The sequence below is a fragment of the Moschus berezovskii genome, chromosome 21 (genome assembly GCF_049115385.1).
Source record: "Moschus berezovskii isolate FMDL1 chromosome 21, NW_MosBer_1.0, whole genome shotgun sequence".
NCBI lineage: Eukaryota > Metazoa > Chordata > Mammalia > Artiodactyla > Moschidae > Moschus > Moschus berezovskii.
This window is the reverse complement of record NC_142480.1, coordinates 23,095,245-23,115,507: the sequence shown is the minus strand read 5'-3', so window position 1 is coordinate 23,115,507 and position 20,263 is coordinate 23,095,245. Positions and strand designations below refer to the sequence as shown.

Below are 20,263 nucleotides of genomic sequence, written 5' to 3'. Positions count from 1 at the left end.
TTTGTTCTGATGGGCAGGGCCATGCTCAGTAAATCTTTAATCCAATTTTCTATTGATGGGTGGGGCTGTGTCCCCCCCACACATTGTTTGACCTGAGACCAAACTGTGGTAGGGGTAATGAAGATAGTGGGGACCTCCTTCAAAAGGTCTTGTGCACGCACTGTTGTATTCAGTGCCCCGACCCTGCAGCAGGCCACTGTCAACCCATGTCTCTGCCGGAGACTCATGGACGCTCATAGGCAAGCCTGGGTCAATCTCTTGTGGGGTCATTGCTCCTTTCCCCTGGGTCCTGCTTTGCAAAAGGTTTTGTTTCTGCCCTCCAAGAGTCTGTTTTCCCAGTCCTGTGGAAGTACTGTAATCAAATCCCACTGGCCTCCAAAGTCAAATTCCCTGGGGATTTTCAGTCCCTTTGCCAGATCCCCAGGTTGGGAAATCTGTTGTGGGTCCTAGAACTTTCTTAACAGTGCCAGAATTTATTTGGTATAATTGTTCTGCAGTTTGTGGGTCGTCTGCTTGGCAGCTCTATGGTGGGGTTAATGGCGACCTCCTTCAAGAGGCCACATGCTGTGTCACCCAGATCTACTGCACCCAGAGCCCCTGCCCATGTGACAAGCCACTGATGACCTGTACCACCATGGGAGATACTCAAACACTCAAAGGCAGGTCTAGCTTAGTCTCTGTGGGGTCTGGGTCCTGGCATGCACAAGGTTTTGTTTAAGCCCTCCGAGCTTCTCTGATGGGTATGGGGTTTGATTCTAAATGTGGTTTTGCTCCTCCTATTGTCTTGCTGGGACTTCTCCTTTGCCTTTGGAATGGGGGTATCTTCTTTTTTTTTTTTTTTTAACAACAGCTAGTAATTGACTGAAAAGGCTAAAAATGAGCTTCGTTCACAACCTCCAGGTGAGGTGACCATGAAGCTTGATGAAGAATACATGCTTACTTTATATGACTCTTCTGAAGGAAGAACATATTGATTGAGGTAGAACTCTTTCCAAAGTGGCTTCAAATGTTTTTAGTTTCCTCTCAAACTTCTGCTGCTACATGTAAGTTATTTATAGTAAACAGATAGCCAACTACTACTGTTTATGATAACAGACCTCATTTGAGTTTAAAGACCTCAGTAGGTACTGAAACTGGACTGCCTGCCCTTAAGAATTTAGGCAAAATGGATTGTACTGGCAGTTGGGAATGACCTAAAGGAACCATTGCCCAGTAAGCTGTTTTCACACACACAACTGGAGTGGGCTGTGACTATTAACTGGAACATATCTCAAGATAGATCTATTTCTTAAACCTTAAGGGTTTATAGGATCAATCTACATCTAGAAATTGTTACTGGTTGAGGGCCTGTAATGCACCAGACTCTGTTAAGACCTTTGTGCATATTATCACATTTGCTGTTCAGTCACTAAGTTGTGTCTGACTCTTTGTGACCCCATGGACTGCAGCACACCAGGCTACCCTGTCCTTCACTATCTCCTGGAGTTTGCCCAAACTCATGTCCATTGAGTCAGTGATGCCATCCAACCATCTCATTCTCTGTTGTCCACTTCTCCTCTTGCTCTCAATCTGCACTTGCCCAAAATGGTAGTTGGTTTTAAATGACTAGATCTGAAATTTGCTGTTCTTATCATGTCACTGCTTTCTCTCAGTTTTTTTCGGTAATAGGCATAGCCCCATTACTTTATGTTGGGTGACTATGCACTGCTTTTCAATTTAATCAATATTGCCTACAAAGTGCCACCTCTGATGAGCTACTGAATCCGGATAACTGCTGGAAATAAATGCTGACACCTGTGACCTATGCAATCCCTCTGTTACTAAGTTCTGACTAGTTGATGTCATATGACAAACATTTTATAAGGAACCTAAAAGATTGTATTTTGTCTAAGTAAATGAATCCTGAATGCAGTTTAGTGAATTCTGCAAAAGAACAACACCAAACAAGTTCCTCTCTCTCCCCAACTTAAATAAACAGTTGCATATACACCAGCAATTTACACAGACCACACTCGGTCAGTGAACTAGGAGCACTCACACATGCAGCATTCATGTGTCAGGTCGCAAGGGCATTTACTGTGTTCTAGCAAGGCCTTGGCACATGCAAAACATAACTAGCGCTTACACGGCCTCAGTGCAGAACCTCCTTGAAGGCAGAGGAGAGAAAAAGAATATTAGGCGTGAATAGGGGTGCTATGATAATTCATCATTTTCACTCCTGTGAATGCTTCTTGGTGCTCTGTCCCATTTCGTGTTTCTCTACTTACATGCTGTCTTGATGAAGGACTGCAGTTGGAAGGCCTGTGTAGTCTTTTGCTCACTCCTTCCTGCCCCAAGAGATGCTTACCAATAGGTAAAATGGGACCCTGAATGGGGTGCTCCAATTCTCCTAGCTGGTAATTCTCCCAGTCTAACAAATCAGATTTTCCATGAGCAGATTCCACGGGGGCTGTCTTAAATGCTCCATACTGACAGGACATTGGAGAAGTGTTTCTTTTTATTTCCTTCTGGTCCCTGCCATCTTTCCCCATCATTCAAGGAAGAATAGAGAAAAAGCAAACAGAAACAGAGTAGGGCAATACAGGAATTTTCAGCCTTTTCTAAAGTGCTGTGTATCTCTGCAATTAGGACAACCTTTTGAAACTTAAAAAAAATCTCCCTTAATTAGGACTGACCTCATCTGAGGAGCTGTAGCAGCCCAGCCGTGTCCTCCATGGGCTTTGGCAGCTAAGGTGAGTAGGGCTCACTCTCTTTCCCATAGCCCTGCTTAGGAAGCTGCCAGAGAGCTCTCAGGCAGTATCAGCAGACAGGAAGTGGGGTGGGAGTGAGCGGGGTCTCCACCCATTAGCAGCTGCTTAAGTGGTAGGCAGGGGAGCTTTTCTACGGAGAAATTCAGGTCAGTAGATCCTCTAGACCAATTTATACCACATGCTACCCAGTTGTGGAAGTGAATTCAAATGCTAAGAAAAGACCTGAACTGCCAATCTCCTTATTTTTTTCCTACCTTCGGCTTGGCACCCAAAATAATAAAAGAAGAACAATTGGACTTGGTGGTTTAAAAGGAATTATTTGGCAACTGGAAGGAAGTGAAGGCAGCACAGACCAAGGGAAGCTGTCTTCATGGAACATCATGTACCAGTGATTAAATGTCAAGACCCATCACTGTCCAAGTGATGACGTCTACACAGGTTTAGTAACCCACTCACTCAGATTTAACCAAAAGACAAGCTTGACAGATTATCTGCATCTTTGGGGGAAGGCAGTGGGTGGAGTGGGGAATGGAGAGAAGTAATTTTGAAAAAATGATTTCATAATTTGTTTTAAAAAAGCACAACAATATTATCACCTCAGTGTTTCTTTGCTACAGTCTATTCTAGTAAAATGTGAAATAGAGGTTTTGCCAAAAGTAGAGAAAATATTTCCAAATAAGTCATTATACACTACATTACAACTCTAAAATAAAAATGTCCAAACATGTTTGTCCATCAGACTTTAGTGCTTTTTTTGTTAGCACTTTTCTGTGGAAGAAATTTGACTTTTTCTTATGCTACTTCCTTAACGATAAGTTACTGTGACTTTAACAAGTGGCTAGGAGAAGGGTTCATAATTTTATACTGTATACTGAAAAATATTTTTTTACATTCCCTCAACAATAGGAAAACGTTAAGTGATTACCTCTGTAAATCTGTTCCGATTGGCTTGCAAGCCAACTTTTACTACCTCAAAAGGGTTGACTACGATGGCTTCTGTTAGTCCAGATCCCAGTCCAGCAATGGCAAATGTCTAGAAAAATTAAGTCAATCAATACTTTAAAACAAGTTATCATGTGTATGAGGTTAAACATCTTACTCATTACACTATGCAGCTGAATGTTATAATGAGAATGGAGAAACTCACATAAATGCACCATATACCATTACTAAACAGCTTTAGATCTTGATTCAGTGCTGACAATTCATGAAGCAGAAATTACAGAAGCCACAAACCACATCCTAACAATTCAAAATAAAATGTCAAAGCCCCATCAACAATGACTTTGTCCTTTAATGAAAAGCAAGGTTGTTTTATGTATTTAAGGTGGATACTAAAACATCTGCATATGTAACAACTAAGAGTTTGACTTAGTAAAAGGAGAGCTTCATTTTTAAACAACTGCTTAAATACATTTAGCGAGCATATGAAAAATTCAAGGAGCAGAACCAGAAATAAAATGTTTATAAAAAGCTAAATTTCAGGTAACCAAAGAGTATAGTTGAAAATATTTAAATATATAGCCACATTCTTAGAGTCACTATTCCAGGAAGTTAAGAAACAAAAAATCATTTTAAAATTCATCCTTTATCTGTTTTTTTTTTAAAACTGAGCCCTATTCTTCCAGACCTAGAAGCTGAGGGATAAAGGTTGAGGTCAGAAATTGCTAGGTTTTCTTAAAAGGCCCAAATAAAATTTAGAACATTCAGCAAAAGGCAACTGTGTCTCAGGTTATTTTCTACCTGTTAAGAATTTCTGCACTAGGAAAGAACAACTTTCTAGAATCTTCTTCTGAATAGAATGCTGAAGGGTTTTTTCAGAAACTTAAATAACTACAACTATTAAAATACACACACTTGGCAGGAAAATAAAATAAAGTCTCAAACCTTCAACACAGATGCTGGAAAAAATAATTCTTTAGTGCTGAAGCTCTAACTCCAGGAGAAGATTTATACTATATAATACTAGGAGAAGAAAAAAGTCAATGAAGAGTAAAGAACAGAAGCTTTTATTAGGAGTCTGTAATAGGAGACTAAAAGAGAAAAAGGGAGAAAACAATGTTCTATATCCTTAGAAGGGGAAGCAAGATGGAACTAGGGCAGGATCCAGAGCCAGGGGGTCTGGGTTTAGGGTCTGATTCTGCTATCTTATTAGCTGTGTTACCAGAGCTGCCATGTACAGTAGTTTACACACAAAGGTGCATGTGGAGGCTGAAATAAGCCTGCACCCTATTTGCCAAGTGGGAGTTCTGGAAAGGCATTAGTCAGGAGAAAGGAGCACCTTTTCATAATTCACACACAAACACCATGTGTGTCAGCTGCAACTCTATATAAATAACTGAATCTTTTACAGACAATGTGGTACATATATACAATGGAATATGACTCAGCCATTAAAAAGGATGAAATAATGCCATTTGCAGGAACATGGATGGACCTGGAAATTACTACTAAGTGAAATGTGTCAAACAAAGACAAATCTCATAGGATATCACTTATATTTGGAATCTAAAAAAAAAAAACGATACAAATGAACTTATTTACAAAACAGAAACAGATTCACATACTTAGAGAACAAACATTATTACCAGAGGGGAAGGGAGGAGGGGAGGCATAACTTGGGGGTTTGGGATTGACATGTACACATTACTATATTTAAAATAAAATGCCTTTCCATGAAAAAAAAAATGAGTTTTTTATGTCACAGTTTTCTCATCTGGAAAATGGAGACTATAATATCTAATCTTTGCATTTAATAAGATTATTATGAGGGTCAAAATCATGTGTGAAAGCCTTTTGTAAATTGCTGTCACTGTTACTAAAAACCACTGTTAGTTGCACACAGAGGAAGAACAAGATTTTATACAGATTTCAGGAGAGAATGACTAACAATGTTTTCTTTTAATGCCCCTTCATCATAATTTTAAACATATCTGTATAGGGTAACAGACCAAATATTTTATTCATTTATCTCAGACTCCTATCATGGAAGCCAAAAGCAGAAGAAAAAGAAAAATACTAGTCCCAAACTCTTCTGACTGAAAAAAGCTAAAATCCAGATGTTCAGGTTTTTATTACTATATGCAACCTTCCAAGTAATTCACTTTTTTGTTCTTCTATAAAACTCAGCTACATTTGCTGTCAGAACTAGTGTTCAGCAGTCCCTTGTCAAAAGAATTGATCAGCTATCAGCATATCATGTTACTCAGGTTGTTCCAGAGACCAGCGGTAACTGTCAGGTTCCCAGCCTCCCAGGCTTTTCATCTGAGAGCACCAAGGGACATTTAACGGCTGTTTAAGTGTCTAGCTGTATCAAAGAGAAACTGAAATAAATGAGTTCAAGAAAAGAGAAAAACTGTATACAGTTTGCATGAATTCAGTGAGAGGATCTGGAGTGGCCAATGCTTTTCTTTTTGAATTATCATGGTCTCTCACATGGTACAGATGCTCTATCCAGGAACACCCGGCTGACCCTCTGGAAACCATCCTCTTTTTAACAAGATGTTTCCAGAGTGAATGGAGACATTCAGGGAAGACACTGAGGAATTAACAAAGAAATCTCAAGCTAATTTTAGGACTCATGCTACCACTTTTCCTTTCATGAGAGGCCTCCTCACAGCCCCCTTGTTTAAGCAGGAGCCTGGACCAGAGGTTTCCTTGTTGTAACACAAAGCAACACTGTTGCATTTCTTAACTGGAGCCTTCCTAGAAAGGGAGCACATATGATTTTTTTTTTTTTAAATAGCAGCTAATTCTTAATCAATCTTTGGTTTTGTTCAGTTGCTCAGTCGTGTCTGACTCTTCTGAGACCCCACAGACTGTAGCCTGACAGGCTCCTCTGTCCATGGGATTTCCCAGGCAAGAATACTGGAGTGGCTTGCCATTTCCTTCTCCAGGGGATCTTCCAGACCCAGGGTTAGAACCCACGTCTCCTGCATTGCAAGTGAATTCTTTACCGCTGAGCCACCCGGGAAGCCCAGTGAATTACTGCTTCCCCGGTGGCTCAGCAGTAAAGAATCCCCCTGCAATGCAGAAGCCATGGGAGGCACAGTTTTTAATTCCTGGATCCAGAAGATTCTCTAGAGGAGAACATGGCAACCCACTCCAGTATTCTTGCCTGGAGAATCCCATGGACAGAGGAGCCTGGTGGGCTAGGATCCATAAGGTCGCCAAGAGTTGGACGCTGAAGCGATTGAGCATGCAAAGTAATTAAAGAGCTGAAGCTCAGAAGGCCACCCCTTTGGCCGAGTTTTGAGGTGCATTCCATCAGGTAAACTGGGGGATGGAAGGTACATTGTAAGGTTCATTCGTAGAGGTTGGAAGACACGTTGTCACTTGGAGGGCCAAGGTAGATTTAGTTTAGTTTAGTCTTGTTTTGCAGATTTTGAGGAGAAATTATTGCACTGGCTCTTTCTGGGGCTCTTGCTGCACTCATACTGATAGAACATGCTTGGCCAATATAATTTAACTTGTTTTGTGGAAAGCAACAAAATCACTAAGAAAGAAAGGAGTGGTATCTACAAATGTTCAAATCAATGACCAGATGACTTTTATGTAATAGTTGATATGACATTGTAAGATCACTATTCTCCCCAACTATAAAAGGCCCCTCAGTGTGCATCTGACCACAGAGTGACCTGAAGTCCTACACTTACTCAGCTTGAGCAAAAGCTGGAAAAGTGACCTGTTAGGAAATAATTTTAGGTACATTGACTTTCACATAAATAGATATGTGTAGTATATATGTAAACACGTGCATTTTTTGGATTTAAAGGAGTCTTTGACAAATGTACCCTTTATTTTATATTCTTGACCATATCTCATATGGGCCTTTCTACACATATCATTATTATCATAAATTCATCAGTGGGAGCTATAAAATAGCCAAATTGTGAGTTATTAGGAAGATGGCTTTCAACAAGTAGCTGAACATTGAATAACTCAAATTCATATTTTAGTAGCTGAGCTTGGGGAATCAAAAGGGTTTTTGTTTCCAGATTTTGCTTTATGAAATAACACACGCACTTAAGTATAATAAATACTTTCACTTACCAATGCTGGTGACAGTGACACATATCCAAGCAATTTCTTGTACTGCTCAAAGGTGAAAAACTGCGAAACAAAACCAAACTCAGAGATTTATAACAATTTCCTGAAACAAACCTTTAAATTGACTCAAATTTCTTTAGTAAATCATTATATTCACTAGCAACTTAAAAAATGATAAACCATCGAACACAGTTTTTAATCCAGTCTCGGGTAGTTGCTATTGAATCTTACTTGAACATTCACATTTTTAAATGCAGCTATAATAACCTACAGAAGAGCTGATGGAATCCTTTACAGCAGTAAATGAACCATACAGCTGCCATTTACCATGACCATTTTCAGTTTCCCTAGACATCAATAGACTTCTTTTTTATGGCAGTGATTCAAAATTATAGGCATAGAGACCTGAAGTCTTCGGTCTCCTATGTTTTCTCTATGACCTGCTTTCCCAGTGAATGCCCAATTTTCTAACCCCCTTATAAAAGACACCCACTTCTCGGCTGTAACTCGCATTTATATTGCTGTGTATCTCTACTGTTCCATGGGATTTCTAAACACTCAATAATGATGAAGATGCCGTGATAAACTAGGAAAGGACCCAACAAGGACACATCTAATCTGTCCCCTGCCTGAAAGTAAAACTGTCCTCAATCTAATGAAGAAAGACAGCTGTTTATTTTTTTATTTTTTTTATATTTTTCATCTTTATTTTATTATATATAATAAATTTAAACTTAGGAAGCTAAGTTACAATGTTATTTTATTTCTACATGTGTGATACAATTGCATTTTGTGAGCAATTAGTTTTTCATGTACTCTGATTTGTTAATGGAAAACTAATTTATTTCCTACCTAGTACAGAAAGCAGGGAAAAACAAATTCTACAAAGGTAGTGAAATTTTAATAATTTCTTTTTCAAAACAGTAAAGGAAACTCAATTTCATAAATATTTAAATCCTACTTTCCTTTAAAAAAGTAGTGGCTCTAAGCAATGGTATTCAAACAGCCTGCTCTATCTCAATTTTTGTTTGGTTTACCAAGGATTTAGATTTTCTTTTTTCTTTTTTTTTCTTTTTTTTCTAAAAAAGAATTTTATTAAAAAAGCACAAATGCAAAGAAATGAACAGAGGAAAATCCATGCGTCGAACCTGGACTGGTCACTTATGATAATATACATGCTACAATTCCATTCTCTCCAATCATTCCACCTTCACCCTCTCCCACAGAGTCCTAAAGACTGTTCTAAATGCCTATGTCTCTTTTGCAGTCTCTTATACAGGGTTCAGGTTACCATTTTTCTAAATTCCATATATATGCGTTAATATACGGTATTGATGTTCTTCTTTCTGGCTTACTTCACTCTGTATAATTGGCTCCAATTTCATCCACCTCATTAAAACTGATTCAAATGCATTCTTTTTGATGGCTGAGAAATACTCCATTGTGTATATGTACCAAAGCTTTCTTATCCATTCATCTGCAGATGGACATCTAGGTTGCTTCCATGTCCTGGCTATTATAAACAGTGCTGCAATGAACATTGGAGTACATGTGTCTCTTTCAATTCTGGAGATTCCTCAGAAAACTGGAAATAGAACTGCCATATGATCCAGCGATCGCACTCCTGGGCATACACACCGAGGAAACCAGAATTGAAAGACAGCTGTTTAATCTTCTCTTTAAAATCTGATGATGATGATGATGAAGATTTTGTTGGTTATTTCAATACTTGACGTTTAATATAATTTTCTCTGTGAAGGGATTTCTATGGAGGCAAATCTAATCAGTAACTTTGTATAATATGCCCCAAATAAATTTTTCTCCTCTCTTTCTATGCTATGCATTTTGGACAACAATCTGGTTGTACATGATGTTTTGCTCCTGGATTCTCTGTTAGGTACCCTGCCAAAATCACCGATAAAACACACTCTTAGGTCTTGCTAGGGTCTGATTTTCAAGACTACAGAAATGACATGAGCTATGGTCTTAAATGTCTTCTACTCTATTACTTTATAACCCAGTACAATGGAGCAAGAAAAAAAATGTAGATTTGAAAGCCAGATAATATTCTGTTGTTAGAAAGAGGTAGTTACATGTAGACGTGACTCTCATGAATCTTTGGGCAGTTCAAGGGTCTTTACATCACCAGATAGACTGATTCTTTTAAAGACTCAGGAATGATTTTTGTACTATGGTCCTTTAGATCACCTATGGATGTAGACTTTCATAGAGCAGGAATTCATTCCTTCACTGATTTGACAAATATTTCTTGATTCACACACTGGGGATGCAGCATAAACAAAGAAAAACCCCTGCCTTCTTGGTTTAACATTCTAGTGGATGGTAATAACCCTGAAACTATCCTGATGTTCAACTAGTTACACCAGGAACCACCACAGTTTTGATGAAAGATGTACTAGAAATGATTAAAAGGAAAAGGGTTATGGTCTTGGGTTTAAAAAATAATTTATGTTTTTCTTTCTTTTCATGGTCATCATCATAACAATTCTTTGATAATCACTTTATGTGGATTTTGACATAAGCAGTCCTAGGTTTGAATCCTGACTTAGCTCTGGAAGCATAGCTTGACCTTTCCGACCTTGAGGACACAAGACTTCACTTCTAGAGTAGTCCTCAAATAAGAGAACTTGAGGAAGATTTCTCGACAGTCCCGGCACACAAGAGACTTTCAGAAAATCTTCGTTTCCATTTCCTTTCTTCACTTTGGGACTAGAGGAACCATAGATCCCTTATTGACATGGATCCTTCACGAGAGCCTGCTGTGGTCCAGGAAACATGCTAAGGCCTTTGCACGTGCTGCTGCATTTAATCCATATGACAGGTTATAGCGCAATCGTGATTCCCATTTGTAGATATCTGTCCTTCAGCTAGGGAGTCAAAAGACAGGTTTCTCACTGCATCCAACTCCAAAGCGTGAGTTTGCTCTCAACCACTCTACTGCACTGCTCACTGCTGAGCCAGGATTTTTAGTGGTTTGGGAAGAGATTATCTGTGCTAGAATTTTCTTCCTGCTGAAATCTTCTTGCCTTCCCTGCCCCTGGAAGCTGAGTTCCTTAAGGCAGAAGATTTCAAACTTTTCTGACCACAATCTAGGTAAAAATTATTTACCCAACTCAGGTACATACATGCATGCCACACACACTCACATTTATAAGTGAAACAAAACACTGCTGTAAAACAATGCTTACCCCCTTCACTATGTGTAATGCATTCTGCTTCTGCTCTATTTCATCAGAAATTTTTTTCTGGTGACCCACTAAATCGATCTCAGAGCTCACAGGTCATGGCCTATATTTTGGAAACATGCTCTAAGGGGTCCATGTGAGTTCGGGAAAGTTCTGGACCTCACAGAATGCCTCACTACCTTGTTCCCTTCCAGTGTGGGTATGCATTTTTTCTTTCTGAGTTTCTGTCATGAAAAGAAATTATAGGCCAAACAGATCTCGAAGAAGTGTGGGAACATGGACTTGACCTGTGATGTGCCAGGCTGTGCTTAATCACTCAGTCATGTCCTACTCTTTGTGACCTCATGGACTGTAGCCCATCAGGCTCCTCTGTCCTTGGGGATTCTCCAAGTAAGAATGCTGGAGTGGGCTGCCATGCCCTCCTCCAGGGAATCTTCCCAATCCAGGGATAAAACCCAGGTCTCCTACACTGCAGGTTGATTCTTTACTGACTGAACCACCAGGGAAGCCCAAGAATACTGGAATGGGTAGCTTATCCCTTCTCCAGGAGATCTTCCCAACTCAGGAATCAAACCAGGGTCTCCTGCATTGCAGGTGGAATCTTTACCAGCTGAGCTACCAGGGAATCCCGGACTTGACCTGTAACTCTAAGCAGTTCTCACAGGGAATTCCAAGTCTACACTTGGGGGCAATTCTAGAATTCTAGGTTTTTCATTTTCCCATCTCTGCTGGTTGGTACTCATCAGCAGTCTACCTGGAAGAGTCTGGTTATGGCTGGGATGAAGTGATTCAGGTTCCTGGCAATAAAGAAGCCTCATAGATCAGTGATAAGTTTCTAATAGATTAAATCCAAAAGTAATGAACAATATATATTACATATTCTAATGGATTGGGGGCGGGAGGAGAAGAGGACGGCAGAGAATGAGATGGCTGGATGGCATCACCGACTTGATGGACATGAGTTTGAGTGAACTCTGGGAGTTGATGATGGACAGGGAGGCCTGGCATGCTGTGATTCATGGGGTCGCAAAGAGTTGGACACGACTGAGCGACCGAACTGACTGAACTGAACTGAATAAACAAATAGTGCTTTGAACTAAAAAAAAACAAACTTGTTTTAAGTTCTACCTTTGCAACCAAAGTCTAAATTACTGAATATAAAATAAACAATATCTCAAGAAAGGAAAGGTTAAAATCTTTTAAAATGGATTTCCAACAATATTAAAATAATGTAATGTCATTACAATGTGAAACCCATTATTAGCTAAAAATATTCATTCATTCAACAGATATTTATTGAATGTCTCCCATGTGTAAAGCTTAGAAGATATTATACTAGACTATATTCTTAAGAACAAGTAGATTAATTGTTATTTTAATTCCTTTCTATGCAGCACTAATCCTTTATTGCCTTCATAATATTTAGTCAGAGAAGTGATAAAGTTACCCACATAAGATATGAGATTATACTCTTCAAGGATGAAATTAGGAGAGTCAACATGTTGAAGCTCCAATACTTCCACCACCTAATGTCAAGAGCTACTAGTTGGAAAAGACCCTGATGCTTGGAAAGATTGAGGGCAGGAGGAGAAGGGGTTGACAGAGGATGAGAAGGTTAGATGGCATCACTGGAAAAAGTGACGGACAGAGGAGTCTGGAGTGCTGAAGTCCATGGCATTGCAAAGAGCTGGACATGATTTAGCAACTGAACAATAACAACAATATGTAGTAGTGTTACCTATTCAAAGTCATGCAAATGTGTACTAAAGAGTTTTGCAAACCTTTTATAGTCAGTCAAGGTTTTGGGAATCTTGAATATAAAATCTGGAATCCAAATTACTATGTTATACATAATCTAGCTACTGGAACCTTGAAACTGGTAGTCTAGTTGGGAGAGGGGCTGGACCTGGAGGACAGGCTGTGTGGTCCCTGGAGAAGGGTCAGGATGTGGTTGGACAGGGGAGGTGAGCACGGATTGCCTGTGTGACCCTGCCCTCCGGAGGGTACTTTCATTGCTCACTAAACAGTCTGATGATTAGGCTGATCAGATCATCTTCTGAGAGGCAGTTACATTACAGGGAAACAGTCTGATCCATTTGGGTCATACTTTTAACAAGGAGGCCCTGAGACGTGCCCAGACTAGGACTGATTATTCCCCCCCACAGAAGCAAACCCTTCTGGGTACTGCTCTCAGTGCCCTATACATTTTGAAGCCTCCCAGTTTGGTTGGTGGTAACAGACACTATTCCCAGTCCTGTGTGACTGCCCAGCACTGTTCCCGCGAATCCTTTCGACCACTCTCTCCAGGCCTCGCTAGTGTCCTCACATGCGCACTGGTCAGCTGGATCCTGGAGGTGTCCCTCTGCAGATCTTAGGTGTTTCTCTCTGTGCAGATCTCTCTCTGGTGCTCTGTCCTGCGAACTCTAGATGTCTTTCTCTCCCAGCCTCTCAGCTCCTTCTCAACCCAGGGAGTCCACTGGTTGAGGAAGTCAACTGGATTTCTCCTGTGTATTCCTGAGCTGAGAACTCAAGGCAGTGAGTTGGGGCAATCTGCAGGGCACTTCTCATCTGTTTTGCATCTCAGGTATGACTCTCTCTCTTTGTTTCATGTCCAGTGTCTTAAAAATATTCTGGTTTCATATATTTTGCTCATTTTCTGTTTTTGCTGTTTCAGGCAGCAGAGTAAATCTGGTCCCTGTGACTTCATCTTGGCTGGAAATGGAAGTCTCGGCCTTTCGGAAACTCTGAATAGTAGATGTGGGAATTTGGGGGAACAGGACAGGAATTCTCCTGTTATAAAGTAATAAATTTTCTTTCTGTTTCTTGTTACATGAAAGTGAAAGTGTTATTCGCTCAGTTGTGTCGGACTGTGACCACATGGACTGTAGCCCTTCAGGCTCCTTTGTCCATGGGATTCTACAGGCAAGAATACTGGAGTGGGTAGCCATTTTCTTCTCCAGGGGATCTTCCCAACCCAGGATTGAACCTGGGTCTTCTGCACTGCAGGCAGATTCTTTACCACTGAGCCACCAGGGAAGCTCCTGTTACATATGTTTCATTTATTCATCTAATATATCCATTGAACATCTACTTGAAGGCACTGCAATAAGTGTAAAGGATATAGTGGTGAACAAATAGACTTCACAATATATAATATTTTGTGAGTTTGGTTGGCATTAAGCAGTCCTTGAGAGTCTGACCATGAACTGATGGTGTTTCCGGACCTGTGATGCTCAAAACTAGATCCTGGAATCCAGCATGCAGTGCCTGCCATCTCTGAGCAACCAACTGGTCTCTTTCAGAGGTCTTCATTTCCTTTTGCTAATTGCAATACTAATTCTGTCTCTATTTGTGAAGGGAAATTTCATTTATTTAGCATCAATGAATATTATTATTTTAATGCTGAAATTCATTTCAAAGAATAAAGTACAGACAAAAATTATCTGTTTCTAGACATTGTTTCTCTCTATATACATATACATATATAATTTCAGAGACCATATATACATATGTATACGTGTGTGTATATATCTATGGCCTGAATATTTTTTCAAAGTAAACTGTGATGGCATACAATAAAGCAGTTTATGATGTATGAAATCGTTGCAATCAGATGATCATTTTCCTCACAAATCCTAAGATAAATATCTATAAAAGGAATGTTTTCATAAATTGTGTTGAAAAACTGGTGCTATCCATCTGGCAAAGATACACTTAACTCGAAGTCATACTTAAAAAGCCAACATACTTACCATATGTCTCAATAATTTTAAGGTAAAATCTACTTGAAACAAGATGTCTGGGACACATACACCATATCCAGTTGCCCAAAAGTTCATCTGTTAACCATTGTTCTGGCAGGGAGCATTGTTTTTTTAAAGTAGAGACTAGCTCAGTTTTGTAAAGCTCAATTTTTTTTTTTCTTCCATAAAAGACTGCTCAACATTGATAAACGTTAATCCTCTAAAAGCTTAAATTGTCTCCAACGTATAGTATTAAGGAAAAATATTCCAGGAAAAACTGTAATTACAGTTTACTTTATTTATACATGTAAAACTCTGAACAAATGAATATATTATTCCGTGGAGACAAAGTGACTTTCCTTGAACAGGAACTATGCTCTGTTTGTTTACTTGGGCAATCTTTTATCAAGTGAAGCCATTTCATAATTCAATTCAGCCCTCTTGTGTACTTTGGTGAACTTTTTCCAGATTCTCTTTTGCGATTCAGATCCTTATAATGAAATTTGTATTGAAGTAATAATATAAAATCACAAAACCTATGGCAACAAAGAGGTGAATTTATAGAGGAAATACGTTTTAAAGCTTTGCTTTCTGTACTCTAGACCGGAATTAAATCCTATTAAATCTCCATTTTCACATGAGAAAAACTTTGGTGTCTGTGTATATATGTTGGTTTTTTTTTTAATCATAATTTTTAACCAGTCATCTTCTTGATTAACTGAGTATAAGTATATAAGCTGCTTTTTCTTACCTTTCAGGAATGTTGGGAATACAAATTGAGTAATGTGTGTGAAAAAAGCTTTATGTCATCAGTTGGAAAGGAAATCTTTCCAACAGTGGTGGAAAGTCTTTCCAGCAGTGGTGTGGGGGAGGGGGCAATGCCATCAGAGTCACTGTGATCAGGACTTCTGTCTGAAAGAACCTAGGAAAAAGCATGATCAGATTTATTTCTTATTCCCTTGGAGGTCCTGCTAGATCAGGAGGCTTCCCCAGTGGCTCAGCTGGTAAAGAATCCACCTGCATTGTGGGAGACCTGGGTTGGGAAGATCCCCTGGAGAAGGGAACAGCTACCCACTCCAGTACTCTGACCTGGAGAATTCCATGGACTATATAGTCCATGGGGTCACAAAAAGTCGGACACGACTGAGTGACTTTCACTTTCACTTTCCCCTGGAGGTCCTGCTAGATCTCCATGTTCATATCCAGATACTGAACCAGCAAGGAGTACATAAACCTCCATAGGTGAGGCTTTCCTGGCGGTCCAGTGGTTGAGACTTCACGTTTCAATGCAGGGGTTGCGAGTTTGATTCCTGGTCAGGGAGTTAAGATCCCACATGCCTTGTGGCAAAAACACCAAAACAGGAAACAGAAGCAATATTGTAACATATCCAGTACTTTAAAAATGGTCCACATTAAAAAAAAAATCTTAAAAAAACTCCATAGTTCTGTGGTTAAAGAATGGAAATCAAAGTAGTGGAAGCATTGATAGTAATTTTGTGAAAACAAGTAAAGACTATTTTAACAGAGGACACCAGGGTGAAAAAATGAAGTTAGCACACCAAATAAATGTGTTATGTAAGAATCACACACAGAGAAATATAATGTATTAGTTCACTCTGTTCATAAAATGAGAATGATTTAGGGAAGGTTTTTCTACCACCCCTCCCTCCTCTCTTCTCTCTCTTTACTAATTATTGCTCCAAAGGCAAGTTTATGAATTGCCTTGAGAAAAAGTCCAAGCTCTTTTGTGGCTGCTGTGGTTTGATTACATGAAGTTCATTTGCCACTGTGCTTTTTGTGTAATTTCACCATTAGAAGGGAATGCTTTTACCTGGAGAAAGAAATCCACAAACCAATACAGCAATAATTGAGAGAATTACCAAGTCTAATTATGATAAAAAATATGATTTCTATATAAAAATTTTAGTATTTCACATTTAATTCCCATTAATGTCCCATAGCTTATTGTGGGATGTGCTAATGCTGAAGCACTAAGTCCATTTTCACTTGATGGGAAGGCATATGCTATTTACCTTTACTGCTCTTTTTGGTGTTTCAGCCAAGATGGGTGGTAGAATCCCCTTGTAAAAACCGAACAACCTGTTGGAGAAATGAAAAGATTTATGTAAGTAAGGAGGGCTTCCCAGGTGACACTGTCTCCTGCCAATGCAGGAGATGCAAGAGAAGGAGGTTAAATCCCTGGGTCAGGAGGATCCCCTGGAAGAGGAAATGGCAACTCCTTCCGGTGTTCTTGCCTGGAAAATTCCATGGACAGAGGAGCCTGGCAGGCTACAGTCCATGGGGTTGCAAATAGCTGGACATGACTGAGTGACTATGCAAGCATGCACATATAAGTAAGGGAATTAGGATGGATAAAGCAACTTATTTTAAAGTATTCCCAACTATTCAATATAGCTCATTAGTCACGAAATCTTCCTTTGTTTTAATGCTAAAGTGGAGAGACTATGAATTCTACATTTATATGTTCTATGACATTCAAAGGAGATCAATCCTGGGTGTTCATTGGAGGGACTGATGCTAAAGCTGAAACTCCAATACTATGGCCACCTCATGCGAAGAGTTGACTCACTGGAAAAGACTCTGACGCTGGGAGGGATTGGGGGAGGGAGGAGAAGGGGACGACAGAGAATGAGATGGCTGGATGGCATCACCGACTCGATGGACATGAGTTTGAGTGAACTCCGGGAGTTGGTGATGGACAGGGAGGCCTGGCGTGCTGTGGTTCATGGGGTCGCAGAGTCGGACACAACTGAGTGACTGAACTGAACTGAACTGAACTGATGACATTCAGAAGAGGAATAAATGATGCTGAGACTGGAACCCCTTAGGTAAGCTGCTAAAGATAATCATGAGTTGTACCTTAAAGATAAACTCAATGCTCCTTAATCTAAGGAATCTTTATTTTCTAAGTTGTGTGGTTGGTAGCCTTGAGCTCTCTACCATCTTGTTTCTCTTCCCTGTGGTCACCAAATGAAGTTAAAGCTATACCTGAGCCCACTAGACTAAAACTTCAGAGGCTAACCAGGTGATGAAACCCTCAATTTTAGCTTTACTAACATAGGGGAAACTAACAAACTATATGGCTGTGGAACTAGGGCTCCTAGCCCTGTCCCAAAGCAGTCATAATTTTTTTAACTTCCTTGATGGAGATGAAAAAAGGTCAGGGAGGGCTAATTACAGAGACATGTTCCTGACAGTAGAGGTATCAAACTTTCCTGGAAGTGGTGCATGCATGCTAAGTTGCGCCTGACTCTGTGACCCTATGAACTGGAGCTCACCAAACTCTCCTGCTGATGTACAGTTTCACGGGGCATGGGACAGCTGTTGTTTTCAATATTGACATGTGGTCACATATTCAGACATTTTTAGGAAAAAAAAGAATGAGTGCCATATGCATATGCTTATAAGTTTTATAAAAAGTCACCATTTATTTCTCATTAAAATTTAAAATTTGTCTGCCCTGGAATCTTTACATACTCATATACACATATATATGTTATGAGGGTGTGAAAGTTGCTCAGTCCTGTCTAACTGTTTGTGACCCCATGGACTATATAGTCCACAGAATTCTCCAGGCCAGAACACTGAAGTGGGTAGCCTTTCCTCGAGGGCATCTTCCAAACCCAGGTATCAAACCCAGGTCTCCCACACTGCACATCGACTCTTTACCAGCTGAGCCACAAGGGAAGCCCAAGAATACTGGAAAGAGTAACCTATCCCTTCTCTAGCGGATCTTCCCAACCCAGGAATTGAACCGGGGTCCCCTGCATTGCAGGCGGATTCTTCATAAACTGAATTATCGTAAGGGTATAGTGTAAATATATATGTAGTATGAAAATATTTCGATAGGAAAGAATATTCTGCATCATTTTCTGAGATAATCAATTCCCCTGGTGATCCGGTAAGTGGCTACAGATAAAGGTAGGACTCAACCCGTCCCTATTTTAGGATAGCCACTTAATATCCTAGAGAAGGCTGGAGCTTCTCTGATTAACCCATCAAACTTCACTCCAGCACCCTTAAGTTGGGTTCTGCTTCTAGCTGTGCTCTGGAACAAAAAAGTTAAGAGTTTTTTCAGACTAACCCACTGTAGCACTGAATCCAACATGGCAGCCTCTTGCTCTTCCTCAACACACTGGCTTACACAGCACCTTCCAATGAAAGGAGCAAAAGGCTCATCTCACAGCTTCTAATTGTTAGTCCCTTGAGGGCTGGTATTCCCTACAGTGCTTACCCCAGAGTCTTGTGTGTGTGTGCGTGCGTGTCTGCACCTGTGTGTGTAAACAGGACACAAATATTTGCTAAGCTTACAGATTTTATGAAGAGAAAGAAAGGAATCAAATGATCCCTTAATGTGGACTTACTCTGCCTGCTGTTTTTGACTTAATGAATAGCACTAGCATTTGTGTTAACACAAAGGAAGTAAAGCAGACGTGCTTTGAAGAACTATGGGAATTCATGAATTCCCCCACTTCCTTTCCATTTCAACTACTGAGGACTGAAATTTGCTTGTAAAATTTAAATACTCTTTCTAATTTGAATTTCATTATAAATTATTATATAATTTTCAGCATGAGAATGACTCTGCCTAGGTTTGATCTTCCTAAAAGATAAATGTGATTTTCTTGAATAGAAGTTCTATATTTATAATAAAAGACATTATTAGTTCTGTTCTTTTTGTGCTGCTTTTTTCACACCTGGTAGATTATGCCTGGTTATGGGGGGCAGGAATGAAGAAGAACATTTAAGTAAGGAAAGCTTCTGGAACAGGGTGTCCCTGTTAATAGAGGTACTTGAAATCCCATGCAACAGAGAACAGATATAGGATGAACAGTAGCTCAGCTGGAGAAGAAAGATCTTAGGGACAAACATCTGATGAATCTTTTGAAAAGTGAGCATGTAGAAAACAGGCTAGACTTTTTTGTTTCCAGGTGGTAGAACTAGGACCAACAGGTGGAAGCAACAGAGAAAGACACATTTTTGGCTCAGTAGGAGCTTGATACAAGGAAGTACTTCTAACAGTCAGACCTATCTAAACATAGACTTGACTCTCCTGAAAAGTGGTGTGTTCCCTTTGGAATGTGGTCAAGCAGTGTGGATGACCACTCATCATGGATGCCAGAGATGGATGCACACAGCAACGAAAGGACTTGATGGCCCTCAAGGTTGGTTTACTCCAATCCTCATTGTAATTCTAAGAGAAAGAACAGAAAGACACAGAACAGCACATTTCTGAAAACAGACACTCTGCATTACTTTAAACTTTTGCCTAAAGTGGAGCGCTACTTCGCTGAAGGAGGACAGAAGTCTTATAAGCAATGCAGAAGGTCTTCGTTTTAAAAATGATGAAAGAAAATATTAAAAAGAGGTGTAAGGCAGAAGGGAAGAGAGGCAGCTGGGACGACCATAAGGATTTAATCTGAAAAGAGCTGGGAGGTCCAGAGCCCTCTGCTTCACGTTGGTGATGCTTCCGTGATGTGCCCTCTCTCTGCTC

At 39.9% G+C, this 20,263-nt stretch overlaps 1 protein-coding gene across 3 annotated transcripts in view; it reads right to left on the bottom strand.

Moving 5' to 3' along the window:
- Positions 1-20,263, bottom strand: part of SLC25A21 (solute carrier family 25 member 21) — a 542,462-nt gene that overhangs the window by 49,004 nt on the left and 473,195 nt on the right. For all 3 annotated transcript variants that reach the window (XM_088829485.1, XM_088829483.1, XM_088829484.1), the window contains exons 4-6: positions 16,782-16,848; positions 7,803-7,862; positions 3,676-3,783 (exon numbers count right to left, since the gene is read on the bottom strand). In XM_088829485.1, the coding sequence (XP_088685611.1) occupies positions 3,676-3,783; positions 7,803-7,862; positions 16,782-16,848 (235 nt within the window). The remainder of the gene's footprint in view (positions 1-3,675; positions 3,784-7,802; positions 7,863-16,781; positions 16,849-20,263) is intronic.